At 32.3% G+C, this 23,050-nt stretch overlaps 4 protein-coding genes across 4 annotated transcripts; 1 reads left to right on the top strand and 3 right to left on the bottom strand.

Moving 5' to 3' along the window:
• Positions 1-1,204: 1,204 nt before the first annotated feature.
• On the bottom strand, positions 1,205-5,042 carry LOC146924982 (RNI-like superfamily protein). Its single transcript, XM_085709965.1, has 6 exons — positions 4,780-5,042; positions 3,586-3,710; positions 3,293-3,462; positions 2,649-2,726; positions 2,015-2,159; positions 1,205-1,820 (listed from the first exon to the last, which is right to left on the bottom strand). The coding sequence occupies exons 1-6, from the start codon at positions 4,913-4,915 to the stop codon at positions 1,404-1,406; spliced, it is 1,071 nt and encodes a 356-aa protein (XP_085566091.1). The 5' UTR covers positions 4,916-5,042; the 3' UTR covers positions 1,205-1,403.
• A 1,861-nt stretch (positions 5,043-6,903) lies between these two features.
• LOC146924980 (putative F-box/FBD/LRR-repeat protein At5g44960) lies at positions 6,904-11,927 on the bottom strand. Its single transcript, XM_085709962.1, has 4 exons — positions 10,543-11,927; positions 10,294-10,443; positions 9,929-10,220; positions 6,904-7,227 (listed from the first exon to the last, which is right to left on the bottom strand). The coding sequence occupies exons 1-3, from the start codon at positions 11,008-11,010 to the stop codon at positions 9,945-9,947; spliced, it is 894 nt and encodes a 297-aa protein (XP_085566088.1). The 5' UTR covers positions 11,011-11,927; the 3' UTR covers positions 6,904-7,227; positions 9,929-9,944.
• On the bottom strand, positions 11,164-11,927 carry LOC146924981 (putative FBD-associated F-box protein At5g56440). Its single transcript, XM_085709963.1, has one exon. It carries the CDS (start codon positions 11,896-11,898, stop codon positions 11,356-11,358), a length of 543 nt encoding a protein of 180 aa, XP_085566089.1. The 5' UTR covers positions 11,899-11,927; the 3' UTR covers positions 11,164-11,355.
• Positions 11,928-17,399: 5,472 nt separating this feature from the next.
• On the top strand, positions 17,400-19,030 carry LOC146924979 (heterodimeric geranylgeranyl pyrophosphate synthase small subunit 2, chloroplastic-like). The gene has a single exon (XM_085709956.1). The coding sequence runs from the start codon at positions 17,887-17,889 to the stop codon at positions 18,790-18,792; it is 906 nt and encodes a 301-aa protein (XP_085566082.1). The 5' UTR covers positions 17,400-17,886; the 3' UTR covers positions 18,793-19,030.
• The last annotated feature ends 4,020 nt before the right edge of the window (positions 19,031-23,050 follow it).

The following is a 23,050-nucleotide window of genomic DNA, read 5'->3' as shown; positions in this document are numbered from 1 at the left end:
GAGGGAATTTTAATCGACAATATACAGCAACCAATTTGCAATAAGTTATTCTCCATTAAAATGGATATAATCCAATTGGCCATAAGCCTAAAAGCCACTAATAAACCCCAACTATAGAGTTCAAGTTTGGTAATTGAGATAGCATTACAGTTACACAAGTATACACCAGATACCATTCCATAGTGTTTGTCAAAGCACTCACCCAAACACAAGTATAAGACTTGATGGTTTTTCCAATGTGATATTTAAGAATTAATACTTTATGAATTCTATAGTGATGTTTAAGACTTGATAGATTATTCAAAGTATGTGGAGAGTGAATTGGTGAAATGGTGTTCAGTGATAGTGTGATAGTGTGTTAGAACGTTGTTTGTGAGGGATTTCAATGAGTGTGTTGCACGGACGACACTTAACATGAATGCTTTTTGCTGCGACACAAGATGTTTTGCTGCCCCTATTTCGAGTTCAGAGTTGTAGCGCGACAAAAAATCTAGGATTAAATTGCGCATTTTGTATTAGAACTCAAGAGAATGGCCGCATCAAGATGGCAAATCATGATGCAGGATTGGTACAAGAGCTGTCAAGTTGTATCCTGCACTTCAACATTTTCTTTTTTGAAATGACAACATTTTATAAATTAGTAGATTTGTATGGGACAACTTGACAAGTCCCATCGAAATTCCGTGAATGATTTGGTTGAGAGTCGTGGTTGAGTGTGCGCGCTTCTGCGATGACAAAAATGTATTTCAAATTAATTAATTGATTATCTAAAATTTATTTTAACTAAAAGTAAGTTGAATGTTGAGTAATTTATGTTTGAAACTTTCGAATACATTTATGTAAAATTGAGTTGAACAATAAATTCGATTCTAAAAGCCAATTCAATGATCAAAAGCTTCAAATTCGAATCAATTTTGAAAGCAAAATCAAGAAACTCCATTTTTAGTTTATGGAGGAAAAAAATTGATAAAGTGAATTTGCGAGCCTATTGTTCAAGATATTACACCTGTACATTAATGCCAAACAATGCCTTCGTTCTCATCAATCATAACTTATAATATTAGGGAGTGACAAGGATGTCAAGGATTTGATCTCCACCATCAACATAATTCTAACTTCTCAATATTCCACTACAAAGAGTCCTTCTAAGCACCAATATCGTCAGGTGACATTTGAAAAATAAATTGAACACCAAGCCATCATGTTTCTTTCATAACATTTCAATTTAAAATATATTTTCACTTTGTAAAACAACAAACAGGACAAAAATTCAAAGGTACAATCTTTCCCAATTCCAACTTGTTAGCATAAAATAACCAAGAAACAACTTACACATATACATAAGTTAATAGTACATTCCACGGTGACCAAAAAAATACTTATCATTTCAGAATTCTCCGAGACTACAAGTTTCGACTATGGAGAGATTTGCTTGCTTGCGATGCTAAGACCACTGCCTTGGCATTTGTGCTCATCAACAACATGTCCCGTGCTGCCCGACGCTGATGTTGCCGAGCATTTTTAGCTCGCTTTGGAGCTAACCGATTATCCCTTTCCTCAAAGGCAAGTCTGAATTTTTCAGCTACTGATAATTCAGTAGAGCTTGAAGAAGGTGAAGAAATGGGCCTCTTTGCAATCCCATGCATTGTCCATGTCTTGGGATCAATGTCTTTCACAACTGCATCATCTAATATGATATTTTGAAATGCTTCTAAAGGAACTTGAGTTCCCATAAACCCAAATAGAGATGGCTTGGGATTTACAACGATACGCGGGCACTCGGCGGAAAAGTCCTCTAAAGAATTATTATCAATGTTCGGCTGCAAAAACAAAATATTTTAAGATTAAATTAACAATTAAGTATATATCTTCAACATATATATATATATATATATATATATATATATAGGTATATATAAAAATAATTTCTTTTCAATTTCTGAAAGGGAAGAATCTACATTCAATTACGAATTTACAAGTTATCATAATCCAGACAGCGATTTTAACTTCATACCCATACTAGCCACCGGAGTGATTGTGCACCATTAGCCATTTCTTTAGTATCAAGCTCCTCCCAAGAATCCTCTTCCACATATTCTAGCCTTGGTTTAAATATACTCAAGCATCTCCGTGCAGTGTTGTCACTCCTTGGACACCCTCTGCAATATTAATTATGGTTCAGTACCTGTTATGGGGTTTGCAATCCTAAGTTAAAACATTTTTTTAGCCGGTGTTGTTCCAGTGAGTGAAAGGAAAAACATTATATATATATAGAGCAGGAAACTAGCTTATGTGATCATAAATACATTTTTTGACATCATAGATTAAGAGTGGACATGTTTTGATGATATTTATAAGTGAACTTCAATTATATATCCTAACTACAAAAGAATGACAGATGCAACAGTAATGTGAATATGATATTAAAATAGCCCATCGAAGCAAAACTTTCAGTTTCCAAAATTAAGTACTATTAAATGACAAATGAAATACACTTCAAAAAGAAACACAGTTGGTAAAATGTACTAACATAGAATTATTTAAGTACTATTAAATGACAAATGAAATACACTTCAAAAAGAAACACAGTTGGTAAAATGTACTAACATAGAATTATAACTGAAAATGGATAAATGCAATATACGTACCCGCATCTCAATGTATCCAATGAATGGCAGTGCTTAACAAGTTCAGATATACCACTAGCAGTAATTTTGGTGCACCGGCTGCAAATAGTCTCAATATATCAAGTGATTCTGAAAGAAAGAAATATAATATAAAAAAACATACTAGACACTATAAAGATATTTCTACAAAGCAAGACATGAATCACAATATGTTAACCCCATGTGAGGTTATTGACAGATCAGATTCAAAGTGAAGAAAATTAATAATCATCACATCTAATAGAAGCAAATCTACAAAATATAATGGAATACCAAAGTAGAAACCAAAATCTGTGTTGATCAACTACTTCCAACATATTCTATAGTATAGTCCAAATCCAAACAGAAAAATATTTGCAGGAAGTGCTTGCAAGCAGGTCCAAAATATTTGCATATCATGTTCTTGTAACATCACATAAGCTTAAGACTAAAACTGGAGCATATTGTAAGAAATGTTTATGAATTTGAATATACATCGCAACTCAAAAGACTAAATAATGCTGGAAAAAATATGACAATTTCTCTTATTCTCAAACATAAAGAACATTGTTTTGCATTAAAATGACGACATAGTCCTAGGCTCCTAGCTTAGTCATTTTTAAAAAACAAAAGTTATAATTCTATACCTTATGTCCAGAGCTTTAACAAATCTACATACTTCAGCTGCTTTTATCAATCCAAAATCTGAAACATCCGAGCAAGAGACATCAAGGATTTCCCACGAAGCATCAGCTAATGCAATCAGGACATCATCATTCAGCAACTTTCTTCTTCTAGCAATAGCTGCTACCGCTAACTGTCATCAAAGTTTGTTTACTTTGTCAAGTACATCATTAACGATTCTTGTTTTAGACAAGTATGTGCATAAATACATGACATATGACTTGAGGAGATATAAAATCATTTTCAACTAAGTTACCTTAATTTCAGCCGGCAAGCCGGCAGCAATCTCATCTAAATCTTCAATAATATCCTCCAAATGTCTTCCAATAAGTCCAATGCAGAGGTTGACTAGACTTGGAGGTTTTGTCTTAGTAAGGAATCCTGCGCGACAAATTTCTCATGGAATTTAGTTAATGTCATCTTCTGTGGCATATGATTGGGGAAGAAAGCACCACCGAGGGACTGTTTCAATTGGTGTATTTGAGTGTCCACTGTCATAAGCTCTTGAGTTGAGAAATCATTCGGAAGAGCTTATGGAAACTTATACGGTGTTTTCGGCTTATTTCCGTAAACTCTCTAAGATAGTTTGTGAAAACAGCTTATAGATTATATGTAACTAGTTTGACTTCAGTATATTGGTTATAAAGAGCTCATGGAAACAGATTATAAGTTGTTTTCATCTTATTTCAGAGAGCTCTTCAAGATAGTTTGTGAAAACAGCTTATAGATTTATAGATTATGTGAGACTTTATTTTATTAGTTATAACAATAGCCTATACATACACTTATATGATAAACGATTATGGCATAAGCGCTTAATCAAGTTGTTTATTCAAACATGACCCAACAAACCCCCTCATAATTATATAACGCCATCTCTGAAATAAAGCATTTGTGCATGTTTACCACCAAGGCCTGTTTGGATTGACTTATTTGAGCATCTACTAGCATAAGCACTTGAGTTGTGAGATTGTTTGGGAGAGCTTATGGAAACAGCTTATAAGCCGTTTTCAGCTTATTCCCATAAGCTCTCCAAGATAGCTTGTGAAAACAAGGTATAGATTATACGAAATTAGTTTAAATAGCTTATGCATAATCCCTCCCAACAGTCTCACAAAACTTATAGCAATAAGCGCTTAATTAAGTTGTTTAAAACAATGAATGACCTAATGTAAATCACACAAACTCCTCGTAAGTCAGTTCTAACACAAAACACACACCTAGTGGCTAACAAACAAACTTCAATCATCCTATATTCCTATTCAAGTTCCAAACGCAAATCAATCGTCTCCAAATTTTATCATGGTCATTTTTGAATTGACTTAATCGAGCTTATCTAACGAAAACAATATAAATTTATTATATCTTTCTATGGAAATAGCTTATACAAAAGCGCTTATCACGTGATAAGCAATAAGCGCTTAGAAGGGGGGTTGAAAGAAAGAATTACCGGGAAATTGAGGACGGGTGATCGTTGTTGTAATGGAAGACTTGTTGGATTTGAAGTTGGATTGGGAATTCAGATTCAAATTAAGGTTTTGCAAAGAGGTTGATAATGCTTTTGATCCTTTACCTTTATTATCCATCAAAATTGAAAAATGAATGTGCAATGACCTATAGAAAAAATTCAGAGGAACCAAAAAAACCTGAAGGACTAGTTTAATTGTTCTCAAATAAACCAAACCGACATTACCTAACACTGTTTTTTACGACAAAACATAGAAAGTTAATATAACATTTTATATAGAAATTAGTCTATTTGTTTCACATTGAAACAAGTGATTTTGATATAAAATAATTTAGAGATTATTTTTTAAAGATTTTATAAAAAAATCATAATTTATTTTATGTTTGTTTACTGCGATAAAAATAACTTTTTTTTAAATAAAACATTATTTTTTTTATACAACTAGATTAATTTTTTGTTATCAAATCAGTTCGATCTTTTGAACCACATTTTCTCTTTCCTCTAAAAAAAATCTACATTTTGAAAAGTTGTACATAACAATTTCATATTTGAATTTGTTTTTGATTTTTTTAAGATTCTGATTTTTTTAAAAAAAGTTAAAACAAACAGATACGATATTCTTAAAAGTGATTATTTTTGAAAAAAAAAATGTTTTGTTTGTTAAGAAAATTATAGCAAACGGACTCTAATACAACATTTATAAACAATGAGATGATATTATATTTTTCTTAAACGTTGAAACAAATATACCAAAAAAAAAGTTCAATTTTGAGAATGCACCTTAAAAGCGGGTTATGTAGTTTTATGTATGACAATGTTATTTGGACAACTATTTAATTGTTCAACAACGTATTTATATACGATATCGATAGATTTTGTTTTCTTATTAGTTTTTTATCTCTTTAAAATTAAATCAATAGTTATAATTAAGTGGTGTTTTTTGTATAGAAACAATTTTTAGTTGTTCAAATAATATTCCTCCTATAATAATTGAACTCTTGTAAAATAAATTGAAGAAGATTCATAGTTCTTAAAAGCTCCATATTGTAAAGTTTCACTTATGAATCATCAAAACTTTAAGATAAGTTTCATTAGGAGACAAGCAAATAAGGTTGCCCACTCTTTAGCTAGGGCGTCATTATCTTATAATAGTTCTCAAGTTCATGATTATATGTCATCTTGTATTAAAACTACTATTATGAATGAAATGGGTAAGTTTGTTTCTGTCAACAAAAAAAAAAAACAGAAGCTCCACTTAAGAAGATGAATATTTCAATTTCATACTTGGAGGACTCTTGTAAAACGCTTTTCAATTTAGCTCTTCTATTATTAATGCCATATACTAAACATTGTAAAGTGTTTCTTAAGTAGAGAATAATAACAACATTCATTTTTTTAGTGGATGAAATTCGTATTGGTCTCATGACTCATCACTTTATGAAAAACTCAATACAAGGGTGAGTTTACAGCTGTGTTAATAAGAGTTTTGAAAATAAAATGTTCCTAACATTTCTCTTATTAAGTATATTATTGGCAACCGAAATGAATCAAAATGGTTGGCATTGTTAGTTCTTCTGATTTAGTCTTGAAAATATAAATATTTCAATTTAGTCTCAACTTTGAAAATGTTTTCCAAATTCACTCTTCTCTGAATGTTTGCTACCAAATGTCACATATAAGTGCAAAACTTCAGGGAGTATTTGCAAAACGTCATCTTCACCAACAAAAAAAATTTGACTGAGGGAGCAAATTGATTAACGTTCTGTAATTTCAGGGGGTAATTGAAGTTTTGTTAATTTCAGGAGGTAATTGACGAAACTTACAATTTCGAGGGGTAATTGCCTATTTACTCAACTTTTTTTTGTTAAACGTATTGTTGACAATCCCCATCACAAGAGAATAATATAAAACATTTGAAATTGTAAAATAAAGAAGACATAATTTTGTATATCTTGATTCCAAAGGTATGAGAAAAGGAAATTTTGTATATCCATCAACAATGGGATTAGGAACCAATTTTTAACTGTGAAATAACTGAATGGGGACTTGGTATCAATCAACATGAAACCTGTATTTCCTTCTTTAAAAAAAAAAATGAAACCTGTATTTCCAATAAAGTGGTTAACAAATAATCAGATAGATGGGTATAACAGTTCAAATATAAGATGTTCTGTCTTTTCTCATGATCAAGAAATTTAGAGAGTATAGACTATAGAGCATATAAAAAGAAATGGACTGAGAAGATAATGAGACAACATGTCTTGACTCCAGACCAACAATAAAAGGAATCATCCATGAGACTAACTAATCACGAAGAAACAAACATAATAGCTGCCACGGCCAGAGCCACGTGAACGTGCTGAAATTAAAAAATGCATAATCTTCCGTTTTGCTCCCAACGTCTTCTTCTTAGTGAAGCCGCAAAGCACACTGCAAATGTCATCATATTTCAAATTTCATTAGGTTTATTCCCAACAAGAAAGACTACAAATAACTAGTCATATGATGAGTCAATAATTAGTAGAAGCTGATTCGGGATGAAAATACGAAATATGGGACAAAAATATGTCACTCCCCAAGTCAGAGAGGAGGCACGGCCCGTGCCACCAGCAGCACAGCCGTGCCAAGCTTCAGGGTGCTCTTTTGCTGCTTTTGCTTCGGAAACAAGCTACCTATTTTAACCTAAAAGCCTGTGGTTTCTTGTGGAACATTCTAGTGATTAGTTGCTTAGGTTTTAAGTCGACATAAGACTATAAATAGAGTAGCTAGCTATCACAACAATTCATCTTTTGTTCTTGGAATTCAATAAGTGACAATTGTCTTTCTTAATAAAAGTTCTTTCTTTATTTCTTTGTTATTTACTCTATGCTTTTCTTCTTCTGCTCCATGTCTACGATGAACATGAGTGAGTAGACTCTTCTTGTCTTGGGATTGTTGGATAAGTCTAATGACATAATCCTAATCAAACCAAGCTTTAAACCCTAATTTTATGTAACCCTAATTTTTAATCTATTTCACCGTTCTTATAATCAATAACAACTATTAATCGAAGGATCGAAAGATGAAGTTTAATAGTTGTTATTGATTCATCACAAATATTAAGCGAAGGATTGAAAGATGAAGTTTTAATATTGGAACAAGTGAATATAGACAAGGATTGCGAAACATGAAAATAGTTTAGCAAACCTTGAGACAATAAAGTTTCGAGCTTCAAGGATTTCAATAGCAATCAACCATGAAAATAGGCATGGTTGCTAGAGAAACACACTCACTGAGACCGAAAGGATATGTGATAGGCTAAAGAGTAGAAAGTAGGTCTAACATAAAGTTCTAGGTTTAAGGTTTTGGTTTGTGAAGGGTCTGTAATTATGATGAACCAATAATCCCAAGGCTCTTTTTTTATTATTATATTTTCTTTCAACCATTTGAAAACCCCAACTTTGCAATTTAACCTCTTCTAATCATCAACTAAAGTTAATTGAATTGAACAACTCCCTGTCGGAATGATACTCTATTTTTACTACTTCGGTAGAACCGTGCATTTGATGTCTTCGTGAGATTTAGGTGCCTAATTGCTTGCAAGTGTTGTCATCTATCTGCATTAGACTTCATCTATCTGCAGCACTTACAGAAAAGTCCCCATTGATGCTTCAAACCAAAACCTTAACACAAATGTGAAATGTCTCACTTTCATTGATTCCTACTTACCTTAACCAGTTATTTCCCATCTTAGTCTGTCATGGTCACACTCATATTTACTAGTCACAGTGCTATTCTAAGGATCAGCTTGTGTAGGCTAATGAAAATTGTCATCAACAAACTGCATCTTGTTGTAATGTCAAATACATTGACAACACAAGGTCCTAGAATAGAATAGCAAGAAAAAAAATCACACAATGTGAAAGTGCAACTAATAGCTCAAACAGGCAATGGCCATCTATTGGAGTGTAATCAACATATAGATTGCTAAATCAAAATGATATTCTAAGCAAGTAAACATTGTTCTATTGGTGAATCTACAGCATGATATTACACCTACCCTATCCCATGTGCCAAAAAGTGGATCAGCTGTTGTAGACTGATGAATATTTTCATCAACAAACTGAATGTTGTTATAATGCCAATGACATGGTCTTTGACCACACTTGGCAGTTCTCCCTCATAAGGAGAGATGATACAACTCATTATGGTGTAAGAACTAGAAGTTAGAATGGCATAGGAAAATATAATCACACGATGTGAGAGTGCAACAGAGCTGCAATGGACATATATTGGACTACAATAAACTACATATATACAGAATTGCAACTAATAGCCAACAGCCAAAAATAGAAATTGTAACTTAATTGTAACAGTGATAGCGAACATCTAACTAACAGTTGAAATGTGTCAGGCAATAAGCTGCTACTCATTACCCCCATGATAATCTATGTTAGGAGTGTCATCAAAATGATGGAAGCCACTACTAGCATCTCATTGGTTTTCTCTCACTCTCACTATTCTATTCTAACTAAATTCCCTTAATTCTAACTAAATTCCAACCTGCCTTTTCTCTCACTCTCACTATTCTATTCTATATGCATGATGCATGATTTCCACCCATACACCCAGCAAGGTGATAGAATTGGTTGGAAATTAAATTAATATACTGAATAGACTTCTTTTATTAATGATACATCTCAAGGAAATTGCTAACAATAGAAACTACAACTCATTGAGTTTAGGAATTATAAATAAAAGGATGAAAAGAATAAGAGTGTACTGGGAATTCGAGAGCCTAGTCTCTTCTGATCACCAATTCTCCAGTTAACTGAATGCACCCCCTTCCCATCCAAACTTAACTATCCATTACTCATATTCTAACTAGCTAATAATATTATATAACTTCTTCCCAAGCCTAACTGTATTTCTAGGCTTCTTTTGAACATTGCTCCTTAGATTTAATTATGAGAACATAACAAGAACAAATAAATTTAGATACTTTGGGGGTGTCATGGAATTCCACCACAAACAATATAGTTGAAAATTTGGTGGCATGCATGTAAAAACAAGGGAAAGCTAATTGTGCAGACTCATAACATCATCTTTGATAGAAAAAGCCACGTAAAATAAAGTAAGAGTTCATTCACACCTTGAGATGATGCAGCTCAGTGAAATTTAACTTGACACGTGGCAGATGCCTTTGGTAGATCGGAGATTTTTTTCAACCATTCCCCCTGTTGTTCTAGCGAAAAACTGCGAATATGCATTGTCTTCAAAACAAGTCCATTTTGCAAAACATAGCTTGTAAATTCCAGCTCATTTAAATTTCCGAGATATTCTTGAAGGTCAATAAAGGTCAAATGGGATACAAGACATTTAGGAACACTTTTCGGCTTCACTTCCCATTCATATGAAGGTGATGAATCAAATGATGGATGCATCTGGCAACAATGGACAACTCACATGTAAGATCCAAACAAAAAATACACGGACACAACAAAGCTCTAGACAAACCTTGTAGTTGAATGTTATGAGAGTTTGTAGCACAGGACATTTTTGAAGCATGTCGATCAGAAAACTTATGTTGACAGAGAGAAACCAAAGCTCTATATAAAGCAAGTGGCGAAATTCAGGAAAATCTAAGACAGGGGCAGCAAATAGCCACTGCTTGTACAAGACAAAAGCAAGTGATTAAGTGATTATTTAATAATAATTAGCACAAAACAACATATAATACAAATAATAAAAACTTTAATCACTCACCTTTGTAGTTAAACTAAGCAGCTCTAGATGTTTAATTCCAGAGAGAGCTCGGAGAAGACTGAGTACAGGTTCAACAGATTCACTTTCAGGAGTGGAAAATACATCTAGATGTGCTTCTTCCACATTGTGCAAGTTCCCAACAGAAGCAGCATCACGAAACGTGATATTGGTGAGACTAAGGTACTTGAGATCAGGCGCGTCTATTTCAAGGTAAGCCCCAACCTCATTCTCAACATTGATTTTTAACCTCTTCAAGGTTGAAGATGACACCCGAAGTGTGGCCAAAGATTCAGGAGCAAAAGAAATTTCCAGATTTTCGAGAACAGGACAGCCAGAGAGAAGGACATTCACAGAATTTAAATCCAAATTATACATGTCTAGTAGTTGCAGCAACTTCAGTGACGGTAAACAAATCTCCGAATTGTCTTGCAATTGCAGAATGATATAGTCATTGAAACTGAAGTACATTACATGAATGTTACGTCAAGTTATCATCACGTATCATATCTCATTTAAACTAAATCAGAGAACAGCTGAACTGTGCAAAAAAATAAAAAATAAAAAAAGCAAATATATTTGTAGTCCCTATTGAAATAAGCTGTTAATGTTTAAAAGAGTCTATTTCATGACAACTTACTAATCCGGACACTCCTCGGATCCCCATGTCACAAACACGACACAAGATCTATGATTACACTGAATTGTGTCTTTTTTTTCAAATTATTATCCCTGTTGGGGCGTGTAGGTGTCCGTGCTTCATAGATCCAGTTGTATGTTTGAATAGACTAATAAACTTACATACATTAAACTACCCTATGATAGAGAATTTGACGATAAAAAAACAAAAAGAAAGGATGAAAGGAATTGTTGCCTGAGAGAGACAAGGTTAGGGCAAGAGAAGAGGGAAACAGGCACCCTGTTGAAGCCGGCGGCGGTAAGCAGAGTGAGATGAAACTCCTCGAGGTTTGGGCCAATGGCGGCATTGATCCACGTGTCAATCGAGTGGTTATAGAAGGGATCGAGTTGAACGTGATAGCATGAGAGACGGAACTTCCGAACAATGCGAGATTTGCGGAGAGTGAGGACAGTGTTGACGAAAACGGAGAAGATCAAGAACTGTTCGTCGTTATCGAATTCATAAATTACGGGGCTGGAACTGTCGCAGAAATCCAAGGCTTCGAGATTCTTCCAAATATTGCGCCATTTGCGAGAAACGAGGGGTGTGGTACGAATGCAGGTTTTGGTAGGGAGGAAGGAGAGGATGTGATGTAGTAAGGAGTTTGGTAGTTGGTTTATTCTGTCAATGTCGTCATCGTCGGAGGTTGACTCTGCCGCCTCCGCCATCGGAGTATCCATGGCCTCCTTCTTCCAATGTCGGGGAGTGTAAAAGCTTAAACTATTTTTACCTATAAGTAACGGACTTTTGAGAGGATCGAAACGTAACGGACTTTGACATTTGTTGTTTTAAGAATAAAACCTGACTTTTTCTAATTACACCCTGTATATTTCTGGTTACACCCCACAATGACAAAATTACCCTTTCATAAAATTTATTTTTAAAAAAGCATTTTCCTTCTTTCTTGGTTACACCTCAAAATCCCTCTTCTTTCCTCTTCCAAAATTATTTCTCCAAGTAAGATTTATCCCTTCTATGCAAGATTTCCAATAAAATTCGAAGCATATGAGGTTAGTAAGTTGTGTTCTTCAATTGATTATGTTTTTCTTGTTATTGGTTCCATAATTCTTAGCTTTTTCGAGGTTCAATTTATGTTTTCCTTCTACTGTAATTTAATTTTAAACTCAGTTTAAGTAGGTCATATAAATTTAGTTCAAGTAGATCATGTAAATAGAGTTTAAGTGTACATATTTAAACTCAGTTTACGTAGGTCATGTAAACTTAGTTTAAGTAGATCATGTAAACTGAGTTTAAGTGTACATACTTAAACTCAGTTTAAGTAGGTCATGCAAACTTAGTTTAAGTAGGTCATGTAAACTGAGTTTAAGTGTGCATATTAACCTTGTTCAATGATTCTACATAATCTTATTTTAAGTATGTACATGTAAATTCAGTTTAAGTAGGTCATTTAAACTCAGTTTTAAGTAGGTTCATGTAAACTTAGTTTAATAGGTCATGTAAACTCAGTTTAAGTAGGTTCATGTAAACTTAGTTTACATGAACCTACTTGAAAAAGAAGAACTTGCTTATATTCAATCGAGTATGGATGAAAGAAGTTTTGATTCACTCTTTAATCTTCCATAGAGATTGATTGAACATCATATTGTTTGATCGTTTGTGGGGTGAAATAGGGTGAAGCTCAGTGACAATGAATAAGATTAAGGTTTTAAGAAAAATTATATAAAAGGACAATTTTGGTATTATTAAAAACTTTTAAGAAAATTTGGGTGTAACCAGAAAAATATGGGGTGTGAATAGAAAAACTCTAAAACTTCACAATACCTTTTTTTTTTTTAAAAAAACTAAATCTGACCTCATGCAAAGTCTTAGATCTCAAGCCAATATCATCAGATCAATTTAAATGGGTTAGACTTTACAATATTTCACTAAAAAGAGTCCTATCGAATGTGACGTTTGAAAAATAAATTGAGCACCAAGTAGCATGTTTCTTTCATAACATTTCCATTTAAAATATATTTTCACCTTGTAAAACCATAATAATTTTTTTGTGCTAAATATAATACATTTACTAAAACGGATCTATTAATTATATTTAGAGGGGTAGTTAAATTGAGTGGAATTCATTAAATAAAGGTATTAGTGAAAAAATATAATAAATGTTGTTTTGATATTCTAAAATAATAATTATTTTAAGATAGAAAAAATACTTTAAAAGGACAATTAAAATGAGACGGAGGAGTATGAAGTTTTAGTATTGATATTAATATTTTTTGGAGCTAATAATTCACACTCAATATTTGTTGTATCTATCTATAACTCTAACATTTATAAAAGATGAATGATTAGACTTCTTTAATTTTAAAAGGAAAAATATGTCTTCACCTCCCTCAAAGAAATCGTGAATTCAAAATAAACAAAACATTCTTAAAAAAAAAAAAAAAAACCCTAAGGACACTCTTTAAACAAAACATTCTTGCTAACGAGTGTTCTAAGAACGTTCTTTAAGGATACTTCACAAGTTTTCATAAAAATTGAAATTTAAAAACAAAAGTTCATAGCATGCATATTTCCTTTTCTTTTTAGCAAAACATAATATTCATACATTATAATAACAACAAAGATCATTGACTCAACAAAAACATAAAATAAGCTCCTTACATTTAATAAAAATAAAGTTATTTGATTTAACAAAAGCATAAATAAAGCTCATCATATTTAGCAAAAACAAAGTTTCTTGCTTCAACAATCCTGACCACTTTCACTTCCTTTTAAAGGAACGTAATACAGATTTGAATAGTCGTGTAATAACTAATGACACTCACATTACCGAGGTTTTTTGCTCAGGAAATTGAAAGGTATTAAGATTATTTATGTAATTTATTCGGTTTAATAGCGGGTATAGATATCCGCGGGTGCGGATACCGTTAAATCCACATCTGTATCCATTAATTAGTGGGTAGTTAAAATATCCGTTTATTTATATCCATGGATATTCATTATGGTATCCGCTACATATCTGTGGCTGATTTTATCTGCAAATATCTATGGGTGCGGATTTTTTTGCCATCCTTAGTCACGTCACAAGGAAGACTTGGAAATTATATGGAGATTTGGAGATATATGTGGTCAGGCTGTGCAAAGTAAACCAACAAAACATATAATAATTTCAAAATTGAAATAGGACCTCCAAAAAATTTAGATGGCCTCGTCTGTTGTGAGTTACTCCCTAAACTATATATTTAAAACGATGAAATCATGGATAATACTTCGTCAACAAAACCCAACAAATCTTAATGGTGAGACTGACATGATGAACATTATTCCACTATGTTAGATTCAAATGTGAGTGTTACTATAAATATCGTTTATTTGTCAATTGGTATGGACATTACTTTATACATGTGGTAATTAGTATTCGAATCTTAAATCTCTCACTTATTCCATTTCAAAGGTAAAATTTTAATCCTTAGACTAAAAAAAAAAAAAAAAATTAAGTATGAGTTTATATAAATCCCACCACTATAACTCATTCTTTTTTCTGTTTTACATACTTCTTCCGTTTCAAAATATAAACAAAATTAGATCAACATAAGTTTGGAAGGAGGAAGTATGTGTTTAACACAACAAAGACATTGATATAGACCCAAGCAAAACATCCAGATTTCTGTTAGTTGAATATCAACGACAAACAAGGCAACATCAATTACAATTAAGGATCCATCAATATCGTCATTTGTTATGTGTGTTTATTTCTTTTCATTTCTTTCGGCTTCTTTAATCTTAAGCTCAAGTTAGTCCAGTAGGTTATAACAATTTTTTAAAATATTTTTTTTATATTGTAATGTTTTTTACTACAATTTTTTTAATAAAAGAATTTTTTTAAGGAAAACTTCAAATGAAAAAAAAAAAAAGGATCAACATGAGTTGATCAATTCTTATATTTTTGGAAGGACGAAGCATGTGTTTAACATAACAAAGACATTGATATCTATATCCAAGCAAAACAAGCAGATTTCCGTTAATTAAATATCAACGACAAACAAGGCAACATCAATTACAATTAAGGATCCATCAATATCGCCATATTTCAGAAGCTTGAAAATATAGCTTCACAAAATTCACTTAAAGAAGATATTGGGACGCGGGAAAATTGAATAAAACCCAAATCCAAACAAACACTTGCTAAGCCATCATGTATGTTTTAGATAATTGTTTTTTTTACAACCATCTTTAAAATATTATAGAAAAAAAATTCTACAGTAAATAAACTTAAATTTGATTTCTAAGTTAATATTTTCGTTACTTTTATCTTAATTTTTTACATTTAAAAACTTCATATTTAATTTATTTCATATTAAAAAAAATTAATTTTAATAAATGAATTTTTTATTTAAACATGTTTGGAAAAAAACATTCAAGATTTTCAAAGTTTAAGGATAATTAACATGTTTTTATGGTGCACTCCGTTAATTATCAATTATAAACGAATTTATCTATTATGTGCTACCATAAGTTTATCCACTATCGACTAATTTATTAACTTTCGGTTACTCTTTATCAAATATATAAGTGTGTTTGATCTGGTAAACAATATGTATACGACATAACAACACAACATAACGCAGAACAATTAGCACAAGACAAACTTCTATGATATTGAATAATTTTTTATCTTATACGATTTTCAATGAACAAAAAACTATTTTCGTATTTCAGACAACTTGTACGTGGTACAAAAAATTGTGACGTGGTTTAGCGAGAGACAAAATTTCCACCTTTTGTGTTGTCCCTTACCTCAAGTTTGTTCTGTCCTTAAAACAGTTTTACAAATCAAACACTGTAAAACTAAAGTTGTTTTATCCTATATATTATTTTTTAGCGGATCAAACACACCATTAATTCAATCCATTGATATATCTATTATTAATTAACTTATTGGTATAAGTTTCCTCTAAAATATATTTTTTTTTTGAAAAAAAAAAAGAGCTCTCTCTCCTCCACTTGCTTTTCTTTTTATCTCTCATATCTAATTTATTGTATTTTTTATTGGGTAAACAGTGCTTTTAGCCCCTGTAATATAGGTCACTTTTGAGTTTAGCCCCTGTAATTTTTTTTTTTTAGATTCCACCCTCATAAAATTTTTTTGTTTTGGTTTTGACCCCTGACCCCCTTGAGTCAGCAGAATCTTTGACGTGGCGCTGACGTGGCATGTTGTGTCACCTTTTTTGATGACGTGTCACACTAACTGTATAATTAATTTTATTTTATATTTTTTTTGGGGATACACGTGGCATTTTTTATTTTTTTAAAAAAAATTAAAAAATTCTGGAAAAATTAAAAATAATTAAAAAATTCTGGAAAAATGAAAAATTAATAAAAAAATTGGAAAAAATATTAAAAAATTCTGGAAAATTGAAAAATTAATAAAAATGAAAAAAATTAATGAAAAATATTCTGAAATAATAAAATTTCGAAATTTTCTGAAAAAAATTAAAATTCTGGAAAAATGAAATTTTCGAAATTTTTTATTAGTTTTTCCAATTTCAGATTTCAGAAATTTTTTCATTTTTTTTATTTTTTAAGAATTTTTTTTGTTTTTTTTAAAAAAAATTTTAATAAATTTTTTTTTTAAAAAAAATAATTTTTAAATTTTTTTAATTAAAAAAAATCAGAAATGCCACGTGGACATTCATTTACACACGTGGCATTCAAAAAAAAATTGAAAAATAAAAAAAATGCCACGTCAGTGCCACCTCATAGATTCTGCTGAGTCAGAGGGGTCAGGGGCCAAAACCAAAACAAAAAAATTTTATGAGGGTGGAATCTAAAAAAAAAATTTTTACAGGGGCTAAACCCAAAAGTGACTTATATTACAGGGGCTAAAAACACTGTTTACCCTTTTTTATTTGACATTTGACACGAGTTTCTCACCTTACCTAACGTAAGGGAGACATTAAAAAAAAAGATGACCATGCAAAGCAGCCAAATTTCCCTTGGTTGAACATCAACATCATGGAACGAACGTTTTGACGGAAGAATGAACACAGCCATAAAAATTGTAATTAAGGATCTATCAATATCAATAGCACCACTTGTGACTTATTTCATTCTTCTCCCTTCTTCTTGCTCTTCTTAAATCCCTACTACTCCATGTATCCCTATTATAAAATTACCATGAAATTTTACTCTCTTTTAAATTATCAAAAATCGAATACACCACACCACTTTCAAATTTTTTATATCTAAACACTTGTTAGCATTTAGCTTCTTCATATGTGCTTTCTTTCTTCTGGAATTCTTGATGTTACTTTTGCTTTTAGAGTCATGCATGCAGACTAATATTGTAGTAAAGTAAAATTACAGTCTCAATCAATTAATTATACAGCACTCTATTATTATAGACATGTCCTCCAATCTCTGTCTCCTGCTCTCTCTCTCTCTCTCTCATCTATAATTTAGTCTCATTTTTATTTGATTTCTTTTATAAGAAAAAATCTAAGCACATTAAAAAAATGTCAAGCAAAGCAGACAAATTTCTATTAGTTGAATATCAACACCATAGAACGAACCTATATAGATATATAGATATAATAATTAAGGATCCCATCAATATCAAAATCAAAATAATTCTCAACTTGTGACTTATTTCATTCTTCTCCCTCCTTTCTCTTCTTCAACCTTTCACCTAATTTTTTTCTTCTTCCAATATGGCTACTACAACTTCCCACCTCACCAATGTCAAATCCACCGTTCATTTCTCATGCATATCAAATCAACACCGTTCCCACTTAACCACCAAGCTCAAGCCCACCACCGTCAGAATGAGTATGACTCAAACTCCTTACTGGGCTTCCTTGCATGCTGACGTAGAAGCTCATCTCAAACAAACGATTACCATCAAAGAACCCCTTTTGGTTTTTGAGCCCATGCACCACCTCATTTTCACAGCTCCTAAAACAACCGTGCCGGCGTTATGCCTCGCCGCATGTGAGCTCGTCGGTGGTCAACGCCAGGAAGCCATATCCGCCGCTTCAGCTTTGTTACTAATGGAAGCAGCCACTTACACCCACGAGCATCTTCCACTCTCAGACAGACCCGGTCCCAAGCCCGGGCCAATGATCGATCATGTTTACGGGCCTAACGTGGAGCTTCTTACTGGTGATGGAATTGTCCCGTTTGGATTTGAATTATTAGCTAGATCCGACGGTGGAGAAAATTCTGAGAGGATCTTAAAGGTGATGGTTGAGATCTCACGGGCTGTGGGTTCAGGAGGAGGGGTGATAGATGCACAGTACATGAAAACTTTGGGTGGTGGATCCGACGGTGATGAGATTTGCCACGTGGAAGAAATCAGGCGTGTGGTGGAGAAATATGAAGGTAGGTTGCATTCGTGTGGGGCTGTATGTGGTGGTGTTTTGGGTGGAGGGTGTGAAGAGGAAATTGAGAGATTGAGGAAATTTGGTTTTTATGTTGGGATTATTCAAGGAATGATAAAATGGGGATTCAAGGAAGATCATAAAGAAGTTGTTGAAGCAAGAAATTTGGCAATCCAGGAACTAAAGTTTTTTAAGGATAAAGAGGTTGATGCAATTAAAACTTTCTTGAATATTTAATTCTCTTGATTATATATGGAGTATTATTCATGTTAGGATGTGGATTAATATATCTATACTATAGCATATAGATAAAGTGTGGCTTAACATTATTGTGCTGGGCCATATATTCATTGCATTGCATTGCATGTGCCCAAGAAAATGTAGGTGTGGTATAAGTATAGTAATAAGATACACACATTGTTTGTGGTGGAACCATATACATATATAAATGTACTGTGAAAACGTTGTCAGATAACACATGCATAAAAAATTGCTTTATAAGGAAATTTTTAATTTTCTTGAATCGATTTGGGATCCAGAGGGGGAAATAAAGGGGCCAAGACAGGGATGAAATGGAAAATGTCTCACCTATCTTAAGTCATGTAGGAAAAAAAAATAGACATACGTGCTTTTTTAACTCAAATTCCACAAAATGCGATAACGAAAAATTAATCAAAGTTTGTCTTGACCAGCCGCCAATCTACCTTTGACAGTAAGATTGAATAAATATTTTTTCCTTTCCAAAAAAAAATTAGATTGACCAAATTTTTTTAAGTGGCGCAGTCAATGAATTTGAACATTTTATCCTTTTAGGAAGAAAGTTTATGTTTTCAACATTATCTATCGTTGATCGAAGAAAAATATGTAAAATAAATATGAGTATGTTGAGGACGGAGTGGATTTGATAGTGCTGACAAGGATGCTACCGTAGTTCCTGTTGGTGTAGCTTCTATGAGGGATTCCATGAAGAATCTTGATGGTTATCATTAAAACATTGGCCTTTAGGTTTGTCGCTGTATATAGTTTTTTTTTCCTTCTTTCTATTCTATCTTCATGTTATACGGATGGAGCTGCTACTTCCACATCATCTTCCTGTGGAGGAATTTTTAGGAACAAGGATGCTGATTTTCTCCTTTGCTTCTCTGAAAATTTAAGCCCTGGTAATGCTTTCTCTGCTGAACCATCTGGTGCAATGAGAGTCATTGAGTTGGCTAAACAATACAATTGATCTGATCTCTGGTTGGAAACCGATTCTGAATTAGTTGTGAAAGATTTCAGTAATCATAAGTTAGTTCCTTGGCACCTAAGGAACAGATGGAGCAATTGCATTTTAATACTCTCTACTGTAAATTTTGTTGTTTTGCATGTGTATAGAGAGGGCAACCAGTGTGCTGATATGCTTGCAAGTCTTGGTCTCTCAACTACTAGTCTAACTGTTTGGTTTGACTTACCTATGAGCATTACAAGTTTTTTTTTTTTTTTTTTTTTTTTTTGTAAAGAATAAGTTAGGTATGCCTAACTTTAGATTTGTTAATATCTAAGGAGGTTTTGGTTTGGTCCCCCTGCTTTTTGTTTCTTTTCTCTTTTATCTAATATATTTTGGTAGCCTAGCTCTTTGCTAGCTACCCTCTTTTTGAAAGGAAAAAAATGTTACTATGATAAATGCATTTACAATTTTTGGGTTATTTATCGTTTTAGTTCCAAAAATCTTTTTAATCCATTAAATCAAATCAATGAAATTTCAAAACTCATCTTTTGAACTGAAAATTTTCAATAACATAAGTCCTCTAGGACAATTTTAGAGACTCAATTGACCACTCAAAATGACTAATATGATGAGGATTTTCAATTTTGGGTATTATTTTGAAATTTCGTTAATTTTAGGGACCAAATTACCCAACCTAGACAAAATTTGTAATTATAACCCCCTTGAGTGTGTGCTTTTTCCACCTAGTATTATTTTTTGAGAAAAGGATGGTGAAGTGTCCTATAGCTACTATTTGTTGGAATTTTATGGTAAGGAGACTGCATCTACACAACACAAATGAGTGAGTCTATTTAAATACATGCCTTAAGTTGAAGGCGTTGATGAACTGTTGTTAGGATTGCAAACATTTGTTGACAATACGAGACAACAATGGCCTTCTTCATAAAGAAAGTGATCCAAGGCAAGAAACTGACTTGGATCAAACTACTGGACTAAATTTGGAACACTATCCTTCTTAATTTCTTTCCGATCATGCGACAAAATCATTAAACTTGCGATTGCTTGAGCTGCAAGTTTTCTTGCACTGATTGCTTTAGCATCAAGCATGTTGATAAGTAGAGGGATGCAACAAAAGACGCGGCGGCTTGTTGAGCATCTGATGATCTACACTTTAACACATGAACTAAACTAGAAAGCAAATCCAAGAGAAATTAAACCAAAGTTTCCGCAGAAACCGACCCAACTAGATTCCTCAATGCAGTACCAACTGCAGATTCTTGAGGAAGTGGACCATCAAGGGGTTTGTCTAAAGCTATGTGTTTTGCTTTTAAATGGACAATTTGAAGGCGTGCAAATAGTTCCTTTGTATTGCTGCTATGTTGTGTTGCAGAACAAGAAGATATATGAGATTGATGTATATATTAGCTTCACTTTGTTAAGCAATGATATTTTGCTTTTACTTTCTTAGTGAGATGTACTATATACACTCTTAGTTATTTCATTGCAACACATCCTTGGTTCCCATTAGTACTCTACTCTACTTGACGTGTAGTCCTTTGTTGTTGTCCTACTTAGGGTGCGTTTGTTTCAGCTTTAAAAAAAATAGATTTTGAGGTAAAAGAATCTAGAGATTTTTTTTGTAGAGATTTTTAAAAAAATCTATTCTATTTGTGTTTGTTTACTATCCTAAAAATCATTTTTTGAAGATTTGAAACTCTTACACTTGAGCTCCTTGTATTTAGAAAAAAAAATAGATTTTGGAAAAGCTACTTGGAATAGATTTTCATTTTGAGCCTAAAAATGATTTTTTTAACAAAATGGATTTTTTCAAAATCTAAAACAAACACTACAAAAACAAAAAAAGTGATTTTTTAGTTAAAAAAATAGATTTTTTTTCAAAAAAATCCAAAACAAGCGGACCCTTAATCTTTATTTGTAGGTTCAGTCACCAAAGTGTTGAACGACTCCTATTTTAGGTTTTTGTTTGAAATATTTAGATATGGCCAAAAACGAGTGTGATCATGAATCAATAAAAGATGAAAATATTAAAAAAAATTATACAACTTAATTTTCATTTGACAAGAATACAACTTATTCAATAATAATACATAATAAATTACAAATTACAATATTATGTAATTTATACAATATAAATTGACACCCTTTGCCTTTCTTCACTCTTCAATCAAAAACAATAAATAATTCAGCTCTATACTTTTATGGAACAAAATACTTTTATGCACTTTTCTCTGCTCTCGTTCATCAAATACAATAATGGGGCTCCTCACTTGAAACTTGCCATCATCCCAAAACAAAAGAAGCTGACCCAATAGATTTCTTCATTTTTCCATCTACAGTGGGAACATATGAGAAAACATTGGGATTCACTGAAATGTTTACTCCTTTAGGAGCTGTCACAATTGCTCTATATGTAGAGAAAGGTAATTCGGTATTTGTGACTGTCCTAATGAAGCTTCCACTTAGATGGTGTTTATGGCGTGAGGCTTTTATAATCACTTTCATCGGAATCATATATCACTTTCTTCGACCGTTGTAACCTATTTGTTTACTATGATGTAAACAGAACCACATATACTTTTTAGCTAGACTAGATTTGTTTTTAGCTAGATTATTATTCAACATGAAGAAGAAAATTAAAATGAGCAATTAATGTTAAATAATTTATACTAATTTGAATTAAATAACTTTCATCACTTAGTAGAAGAGGTTAGAGAGTCAGAGTAGTATTAGTGAAAATGTAAAGGACACTGGACATATATATAATGAAGAGATAGAAGATTTATGCATTAATATTTCCTCTAAAAAAACTATAAACAGATTTGCCTTTAAAAAAAAACTAGAAACATATTTTGTTACCACTTACCAAATGATCTATCAATCATCAAGAACTATATTAATTAAATTACCCTCTGTAACAGATTTGAATAATTTGAAGAAGTAAGGGTGAAGGGTCAACCAGAGGTTACATATATTTAATAGGAAAATGTTCTACTTGGTTTCTAAAATTGAAGAAAAAATTATAGTAAGTTTTTTAGAATGAAGAAAGCAAGAAGAGTTGATGAGAGGGTGTGAGAATTTCAAGTGAAAGCAGAGGTGCGAATTTATAGAAGATTAGATGGAGGGGGTGTAGTGAAGTATATTGATCTGTGAATATGAATTCCCTAAAATGCTAAGATTCCTTTAAGAAGGAGACCAAGCTAAGGAATGCCATATTTAGCCTAAAGTGAAATCACTCCTCTCAAGTTAATTAGTACTCCATCTGATTTT

The sequence above is a fragment of the Medicago sativa genome, chromosome 5 (genome assembly GCF_051527215.1).
Source record: "Medicago sativa cultivar Bolivia chromosome 5, Bolivia_mono, whole genome shotgun sequence".
In the NCBI taxonomy this organism is placed as follows: Eukaryota; Viridiplantae; Streptophyta; class Magnoliopsida; order Fabales; family Fabaceae; genus Medicago; species Medicago sativa.
This window is presented reverse-complemented; position numbering and strand designations above follow the sequence as displayed.